This window comes from Poromitra crassiceps (assembly GCF_964638095.1).
Source record: "Poromitra crassiceps genome assembly, chromosome: 15".
Classification (NCBI taxonomy): Eukaryota; Metazoa; Chordata; class Actinopteri; order Beryciformes; family Melamphaidae; genus Poromitra; species Poromitra crassiceps.
Genome location: NC_139634.1, coordinates 19,861,001 through 19,870,625, shown reverse-complemented (window position 1 = coordinate 19,870,625; position 9,625 = coordinate 19,861,001). Strand labels below are relative to the sequence as shown.

The 9,625-nt window shown below is 47.5% G+C and overlaps 1 protein-coding gene across 1 annotated transcript; it reads left to right on the top strand.

Moving 5' to 3' along the window:
• Window positions 1–3,525: 3,525 nt before the first annotated feature.
• kcnk4a (potassium channel, subfamily K, member 4a) lies at window positions 3,526–9,323 on the top strand (the record flags this gene model as incomplete). The annotated part of the gene is made up of 6 exons (XM_083651803.1): window positions 3,526–3,714; window positions 3,899–4,010; window positions 4,874–5,034; window positions 7,120–7,306; window positions 7,482–7,612; window positions 8,346–9,323. The coding sequence occupies 6 exons, from the start codon at window positions 3,526–3,528 to the stop codon at window positions 9,321–9,323; spliced, it is 1,758 nt and encodes a 585-aa protein (XP_083507929.1).
• Between the last annotated feature and the right edge of the window lie 302 nt (window positions 9,324–9,625).

Sequence of the window (9,625 nt, the reverse complement as noted above, 5' to 3'; positions counted from 1 at the left end):
CACACACACACACACACACACACACACTCTCTCACACACACACACACACACACACACACACACACTCATACACACACACACACGCATACACACACACCTCCGCCATGTCCCTTTCTTCTACTCCTCCTACTGTCTGCTGTCAGAGTGATGTAGGGTCCCGAGAATGGGGAAACACCTTCCAAGGAGAAAACACACACACACACACACACACACACTCTCTCTCCTCTCTCTCTCTCTCTCTCTCTCTCTCACACACACACACATACACACACACACATACACACACATGCACCAGACTCTGCTCCTCAGTGAGTGTTGAATGGTGAGGAGACGGCGGCACACGCTGCATGGGACTGTCTTGTGGACGGCGCCAAATTTCTCCAAATTGAAGGTAAGACATGAAAGAAATGCCTTCTTTTCAGTGGAGCTTACTGGGAGCTATGAAGTTGGATTACTTTGAGGAAAGACTGATTGTGTTGTGTTTTCACTTGAGGAGTAGGGTGGCTCTCAGGCCCTCTCTCAAAATATTCCCTTTTTAAATGAGAGGCGACCAAATATAGTCGGGAGCTGATTTCAAGAGGCCATCAGAGGCAATCAAATCCCAGCCGACTCAACAATGTAACTGGCTGCATTTATTGACACAATTTTGAGAATGAGAAGGACTAAAAGTAGGATGTCTCATGAATCACCGTGTCTGCGTTTGTGTTTCTGATACATGTGGTGTTTCATTGAAAATATTGTCGTTTTCCTGTTTTGTAAACACAAAGGAGAAGATCTGCCAAGAGACGTCAAGTCCCATGTGACTTCTATAGTCAAGATTTACGCCTATAGAATTCACATGACTCTAAAACGTATTTTTGAACATAATTGTCTCCCAGAGCATGAAGCCAAAGAGGCAGCATTGTCATGTGACTTGTATTGACGTCTGCATTGCTCCACTGAATAGGAGGCGAATGCTTTGAGGGCACTTTTCATCTCAGATAGCTCTATTTTATTTTGACTGCTGTGTATTCCTCAAAGTCCAATATGTGTTCGTCCCCAGAGGGCCACATTCAGATCTGGATGACGGCACAGTTAAAGGGGCGGGACGAAGTGGCGTTTCTAGCCATGGCAGACAGTCCAGAACATAGTTTCTAGCCATGGCAGACAGTCCAGAACATAGTTTCTAGCCATGGCAGACAGTCCAGAACATAGTTTCTAGCCATGGCAGACAGTCCAGAACATAGTTTCTAGCCATGGCAGACAGTCCAGAACATAGTTTCTAGCCATGGCAGACAGTCCAGAACATAGTCTCTAGCCATGGCAGACAGTCCAGAACATAGTTTCTAGCCATGGCAGACAGTCCAGAACATAGTTTCTAGCCATGGCAGACAGTCCAGAACATAGTCTCTAGCCATGGCAGACAGTCCAGAACATAGTCTCTAGCCATGGCAGACAGTCCAGAACATAGTCTCTAGCCATGGCAGACAGTCCAGAACATAGTCTCTAGCCATGGCAGACAGTCCAGAACATAGTCTCTAGCCATGGCAGACAGTCCAGAACATAGTCTCTAGCCATGGCAGACAGTCCCGAACATAGTCTCTAGCCATGGCAGACAGTGCCGAACATAGTCTCTAGCCATGGCAGACAGTCCAGAACATAGTCTCTAGCCTTGGCAGACAGTCCAGAACATAGTCTCTAGCCTTGGCAGACAGTCCAGAACATAGTCTCTAGCCTTGGCAGACAGTCCAGAACATAGTCTCTAGCCTTGGCAGACAGTCCAGAACATAGTCTCTAGCCATGGCAGACAGTCCAGAACATAGTCTCTAGCCATGGCAGACAGTCCAGAACATAGTCTCTAGCCATGGCAGACAGTCCAGAACATACTGTAGGACACATCTGCTAGGATCCGGTGGTCTTTCCCTTTCAAACCAGTGACTGATCACTTGCATGTTTGAAGTTGCCATGGAATCGCTTTGTTTTTAGCATCCGTCCGTCGTTTGTCTCCGTTCTGCTGGATTTGTCCCATACACCTGCCTTATATGTAAACGAGCCTATGTACTGTACATCCTGTCCCCGCCCCCGTACTTCCTTTCAAACAGCATTTCTTTGCAAACCTCATGATTTATGACCCCACCTGTCACACTGTTTGGCTTGGGCTTAGATCACAGCACATCAGCCACAGCCCTGTTATTTTGTAGGGTTCCCCTCACTCATATCTTAGCAAAACATCAAAATATGCCACGGGAGGTTTAGACAACGATAACTAATAATACCTTTTGGGGCGTAGGAGCCAGGGGCAGAGAGGGAGGCTTGTCCACGCAGACCGCAGCCAGCAGTCCATTAGCGCAGAATGCTAACAGTCTCTGGGAAGTCTCAGAACATTGTCAAGGTCCTTGCGCGGGGAGCAGGGGCCGGCCGACCAATAGCAGAAGCTTGCGAGTCCCCGTCCCCGATTGGCTGGGGTCACGCCGCCGCTCCTTTGTGCGTCTATCTCCGGGGGTAAACAGCGCTCAGAGAAAACATTAAAAACCAGATGAAGATAAGAGATAAACATATTTTCGATTAACGTCAAGATGTATGTTTGGAGGCTTGGCAGAGGCTAATGGTTTGGCAGGGCAGCCTGGTGTGTGTCAGTCGCTCCACGCTTTATTATGACAAAGGCCCCATAATGTGAACACTCATCTGATGTCACTCAGAGAAGTTCTTACGTTAGCTTGTTCCTATATGTTGGCATCATTTACTTTGACAATTTATACACTGTACAGGTGTTTGTTTTATTCATCTAAGGTGATCTGTATCTTCCTCGTGCCAATTGAATTGAAGGCAAAAGAAGTGGCCACGCTCTCCGGTCATCCTGAAGACTGTGAGAGAGAGCGAGGGGGGAAGAGGGGAACGATTCATCCGCCAACCTGCTTGGAGGAGCTTTAAGATGGGATGAGCTGCAGACATCGCTGTCATAAAGGTATCGTCGTCCTCAGCCTCTCTGTGATGCAACGCAGCAAAGTGCCCAGAATATCACTTATATTATATATATATATATATATATATATATATATATATATACATATAAGCTCATCAACAAGATTGGATGCAGCTGGACGAGTTTGTAACATTCAAATTTTTACTTCATCCATTTGAATGAGGCCATGAAAATAGGCTGAAAACGGACACGTTTGAGTGGAGGGATGCTCGTTCTCTTGTCAGAACTAATAATTTAAGTTTCTTGGAAAACTGTCCAAAAAACAACAACTTTTTTCAACTTTAACTCAACCTTTATCTAATTTTTCCTGTCGGTAACCGGCGCTCAGGTTTTGGTTTGACAAAGACGTATAAATATAAAACAAAAATGTTAATATCTGTCAGCCTTCCCAGAAAGCCACCTCTGCTGCGTGTTGTTTACACATGTTGCGCTCTCACACCTACAGCGCGTCTCTAAAGGAACTTCCTGTTTATGGCCGGCTGTGACCCCACTGTGACCCCACTGTATCCTGCTGAGTGCGACCCCCGGAGAAGCGGGCGGGGTGGGGGGGTGGCGGGGAGAAAATGCGGTGCCTCACCCTGCTGGCCATGCTGCTAGGGGTCGTGCTGTACCTGGTGATGGGAGCGCTCGTTTTCAGCAACCTGGAGACCCCCAGGGAGAGTTGGGCGTACGACCTGCTGCTCCAGACCAAGGACAAATTCCTCCACAACCACACCTGTGTCGACAATCTGGAATTCCAAGAGCTCGTTAAGGTATTCAGGGACACACACACCTACTCGTGTACAGAGGCATTAAAACGATAAAAAAACAATAGACACATAAAACACGCAGAGGTTCGGTTTCTCTCTTCACCATCGCTCTCTTATGAGAAGGTCTAGATAGGATGCACATTTGTATGAGAGGGCCAACAACCTTATCCACATGTGCTCCCTGCAGGTGGTGGCGTCTGTAGTGGAGTCAGGCCTGGATGCCAGCAAAGAGAACTTCACCACCCGCTGGAGCTTTGTCTCTGCCTTCTTCTTCAGTGGTACCATCATCACCACCATCGGTACGACTACGGATCATATTGTTCATGATGAAATAGCCTTAAAAGTACATCTTGCACCAGTGGAATAAGCATAGGTCAAGATTGTGTTTAAACGACAGATGCCTTCAAGTGAAGACCTGGTTTAGGAAAGATTGCTTATCTGACATGAGTTGATTTCTTATTGTAAACGAAAATATAACTAAAAGGAAAATCCACTAGAGTGCATGTTGTTATTCCTGTAATATTCTACAGATTTTTGTAAAAGTCTTAATTGTGAACATGATTCTCTCCTCAACTGAGAAACTATAGAACCAAAACTCTAATCTGTCACTGCAAAAGAGTTGGTAACAGACTCTCTGGATGTTTGAGCTTTTGATACAAAGGTTTTATTTCTTTACAGTGTGAGAATGTTGTATGCGGTGCACTTGACGCAATGGCTACTACTGTCACAGTGTTCACACATCTGGTCTCCCGTCATCACCCTGTCGAGTTTAATGGATGACTAACCGGAAGTTCTCGTAATGGAAGGAAGTGGAGCCCGGTGGAGCTCCACTTCCTTCCGCTTGTTGGCCTGTTTACGTTCCCAGTGGATAAAGTGAGACTAATGGAGCTCGGAGGAGATTTTCAAGTTGTTTCCCAAACTTGCAGAAGAGTACCGAGTTCTATCGTTAAACCAGTGACAGCGTCTTTTGTATGAATGACCTAACAGCGAACCCTTCATTATGGCAGTCGTCAACAACACACACATTTTGGAAACCCTTGCTCTCTTGGACATAGGGGCATAGGCGCTTATGGATCAAATATAAAGAAACCTTCCTGATTAAATGAGGAACCTTAAAGGAACCTCTCTAAAACTGAAAGTGCTTGTGGTCTCACCTTCGCAGGTTTTGGGAACCTGTCTCCTCGGACATGGTTTGGCCAGCTGTTCTGCGTGTGCTACGCCCTGGTGGGCATCCCCATGTTTGGCATACTGCTAGCCGGAGTGAGTGACCACATGGGCACGGTGCTGCGGAGAGCTGTGGCCAAGATTGAGACCCTTTTTCTGGTGAGAATGATCTGTCCCGCCCAGGAACCAAACCTCATTTGGATTTACACTGTCATCAGGGTCTTTTTATTTCAATTTTTCCACATTATATTACAGGTCCAAATTGATCCAACAACAACAAATAACATTTTTTTATCCCATTTTTATTCCCCGTTAGTGCTAATTTTAATTTATTTAAATTAAACTTAATCAAACCCCCACCGCCCAAATACCAGACATATGCATGCAGTGCAGGTTGTTTGAATCGAAAGCTAGTCATTATGCCGAGTTTAACATGATCAAAGTTCACAACTTGAAGAATCCACCTCATGCACTTATAAGTCTCTGTCGGGCCTTAATTCTTAAGTCCCATCATTGAGGTGACCTCCTCACCTGTGTAAATGCACCTGCTTGTAGTTTTGAGAGAATTGCTTTTGGCCACCCTATTGATTTGAAGCATGTTTTCAAAATCAACATAAAGAAATGCCGAAAGAGTTGGCGACTGGGTAGTGTACTGAAGTGGTAAAAGCACTCGCCTACCACCGCGGAGACCCAGTGTCAAGATTGGTCAGACATTCTTAGACATAATTGGTGTGTCTGTGGGTGGGAAGTAGGGTATGAATCCTGGTCACTGCACTATTGCCTCCTCTGGTCAGTTGGGGTGCCTGTTCAGGGGAAGGGGAACTGGGGGAATAGTGTGATCTTCCCACACACTACGTCTTGTTGGTGAAATGTATCAGCTAGTCCAGAGGAGTCATCCCTAGGGGGGCTCCAAGCAATTTCAGGGGAGGCTCAGTGAATGGAAGTGAAAATAATACATTAGTTATGTTATCAAAAGGAGATCATATAGAATAGTCTAAATGTGTGTGATTTGGTTAAAGAGGTAGTTCAGAGATACAGTAGTTTTGTGGAATTTTAACACTTTCCCAGAGTCAGAAACAAATAAATGCCTTCAGACAGACTTTTTTTTTATGTATTTGGTGTAGTCTGAAGTATGTCAAACAGCAATATTAGGCTATCTTGGCTCAACTGTTGAATGTCTATACTAGGATCAAATAACATGATCATGATCCCATAGGCATCCAGGAATTGAGTGAGGGGGCGCCTTTTCCCAAGCTTTGTCTGGGGGGAGGCCCACAGTCTCAGACTTTGAAAACCCCTGTGCTAGTCTACAACTCGAGAGTGGAGCAACGACCGAGACAACAGGGGGAATTGGCCAAGTACAATTGGGGAGAAAAACACAAACAAACAAAAACTGCTGAAAGAAGCTGCAGCTGACACAAAACCCACAAAAACTAGAGACTGGACTGCAGAAAATAACGTCTCTGCGAGCGCTATATATTTTTAAACTTTATTTATATACAGGGAAGCTCTGCTGAGCTTGCATGGCTGTTTTCAGCACGGCCCTGCTAGTTGCACTCTTTCACTCCTTGGAGCTGAAGTACAGCTGTTAGTTGTTGAGTGATGGCAGAGTGTTACTCATTCACCGCCTCTGCCCAGAACTTCTGTTTGGGGATTTGAACTAATGATTTGAACTCTTGGTCACACCCACTCCTCTAATTTGGGGTACTACTTCCACTCCTAAATATGCAGTATTCCTTTAAACCAGGGAATAAACCAGGGACTCATGCAAACGAACTAACAGGTGTGGAGTTAAACGGGTGTGAAGTTGAACAAACGGGTGTGGAGTTGCAGCCGGTGAAACTCAGACTTTCCAGGTGGACCTTGGGGGTCCCTGAGGCAAATGTGTAGTGAGAGGTCAGCTGAACATGGGTAAAAGAAATTGTGTGTAAATCAGACAAACTTTTGATTTTTCTCTATAGCACCCCCATCAGGCTGATTGCGTACATATTTCCCGAGCATAAACTAGCCACCCATATCTGTCATTGGGTCAAATTTCATGTCTCTGTGATGTTCCAGTTTACGGAAATTTACAATAGGGTTTCCTACAGGGCTTGCCTTGAACCCCTGAAAAAATATGGTATCTCAATTTCATCCCTCTCTCCTCTCCTCTTCTCCTCCTCTTCTCCTCTACTATTCTCTTAAATCAGTGCAATCATTATCAATCATTCTGGCTTTCTATTTTCTGCTATCTCTCTCTCTCAGAAACGCAAGGTCAGCCCCACCAGTGTGCGCGTGATCTCAGCGGTTCTCTCCATCCTGATTGGCTGTCTGATCTTCCTCGCCGTGCCGACGGTGGTGTTTTGGGAAGTGGAGAAGTGGTCTTTTCTAGAGGCGCTCTACTTTGTGGTCATCACTCTGACCACTGTCGGCTTTGGAGACTTTGTACCAGGTATGGATGGACACACACACACAACAAACTACATGCAATACACCTATCAATGAATACACCTCTTGTCTCATTTCAAAACAAGGGTGCGAGAGACAGAAGAAGAGTTTCCCTGTGGAGATTTAAGATTGACCTCGCAGGGAGCTACTCTTTAAGTCCGCTGTCTGTGTGTGTCCAGGTGAGGATCGTGACGACTTCTTCAAGCCCCTGGTGTTGGCGTGGATAGTGTTTGGCCTTGCCTACTTTGCCTCCATCCTCACCATGATAGGCAACTGGCTGAGGGTGCTGTCCAAGAGGACCCGCGCTGAGGTGAGAGATTTCCACAAGACATCGGTGTCTCTCTCTCTCTCTCTCTCTCTCCCTCTCGCTCTCTCTCTCTCACTCTCTCTCTCTCTCTCACTCTCTCTCTCCCTCCCTCCGTCTTTCTCTCTCTCAACCCAACCGGTCAAGGGCTCACCTAGAGCCAGGTCTGCTCAAGGTTTCTTCCCGTTTGAGAATTTTTATATTTTTCAACCTGGACCCAATTTTCTTTTTTATTTTGAACTAATTTGCGCAGAATGTTTTTTTAATTGGTGCAGTATTGACCCATTGGAGTAAACCGAAAGCGTAGCTGAAAGATTTTGTAAGTTATGGCTGAATATTTAGCTGATTTCGACAATATGGACAAGGCATTTGGGAGCTGGACAGAAACAGGAAGAGAGAGGGTGAACAAGTTTCTGCTCAAATTAGTTTGTTAAAAACACAAAATTATGAAAATAGGGTCCAGGTTGAAAAATATCGAAATTCTCCTTTAAAGGTGGAGTTTTTCCTTGTCGCCGTCACCAAGTGCTTTGCCCATGTGGGAATTGTTTCAATTGTTGGCCCTATATGAAAAGTGTCATGAGATTACTTGTGTTATGATTTGGCGCTATATAAATAAAATTGACTTGACTAGACAACCTGGAATGTACACCAAGTGCGGGAAGAGGTGCACTTAATCTTGTTTATACTCTTCTCTTTTGGACTGCTTATTCCTCTCTGTGTCTCTGTCGCTGCCTCTCAGATGGAGGAGTTGAGAGCCCATGCGACGGAATGGACAGAGAACATCCAGAACATGTCCATGGACTTCCGCCTTCCCAACCCTCTGGAGTTCAACGACCCCTTCCTCCTCCAGCGCCGGCGCTGGAAACGCAGCGAGCGCCGGCGCGTCCGACGTGGAGCCCAGGGGACTCTGGGATACTGGGTGCGCGGGGGATCCGTGAACGGACACCTGCCCAACCGCTGGGCTGGCCTCTCCAACTCCATGAGCCGGCTGGAGGCATCTCTCGAGAGGGCGGCTGTGTCCGAGCCGCGGCCCAGGGTCAGGGGTGGCGGAGGGGGGACGGTACCCAGAGCAGCGCAGGGGGCCAGGGTGGACCCCAGGATGGGGACGCAGGCCGAGATCAGGACGTTTTCCCACTCGCTGGCCCGCTCGTTCTCCCTCCCCGTGGCCCACTCCGCCTCAGAGCTGGACTCACCAGACCCGCCCATGCAGGGAGGATGCCTCTCCGGGTCCGAGTCTTCGTTTGACTCCAGATCGGACGCCTCCTCCTGCTCCTCCTTCTCCGTCTCGGGGCTCCGTGGCCTCAAGCCCAGCCAGACAGTCAGCGGCAGGAGGGAAGAGGGAGGATTGAGAGCCACAGACGCAGCTCCAGAGAGAGACACAGGGGTATGTCCACGAAAACACGACAGCCATGGACATACCCCTGTCTTTCTCCCATCCCATCCCCTCGCCTCCGCCTCGTCGGCGGGCTGTGAACTCTTGGATTTCTTCGGGGAGAACCTGGCGTACATCGACGAGTCCTCGGACACCCTGAGCGACCGCGCCCAGCTGGCGGCGAGCGATGAGGAGAAGAGGAGGCAGCCGCACAAGCCCAAGAGGAGGAGCATGAGGAGGCAGCTGCCGCACAGGTGGAGCCCCCTGCCGTCCAGGAGGAGGCCCAGCAATGACATGCAACCACCGTCCAACCCCCCAACACCACCTCCACACTCCCCGCTTTGAGACCGAGGGAAACGCATCAACCCTCCCCTGTCAGAGGAACTGAGAAACCTCCTATTCCTATAACAGCCATCGCACTCCCATGTGAGGTCAATAATGGGGTCAAGAACGGGAGGTGCTGAACAGAACTTAATAGTCACTTGTGGACACCAAGGCTGTGGGTTAAGACTTCAGAGACTTCCCAAACTTTTGAACTCCTAACATTTCATACCGCATCCATATCCCAGCCGCTCAAAGGTGTCATCAAAGAATATGCTGTTGCTATTCCGGGATATTTTTAGTCAGCTCCTTTTTAGCGATGCTAT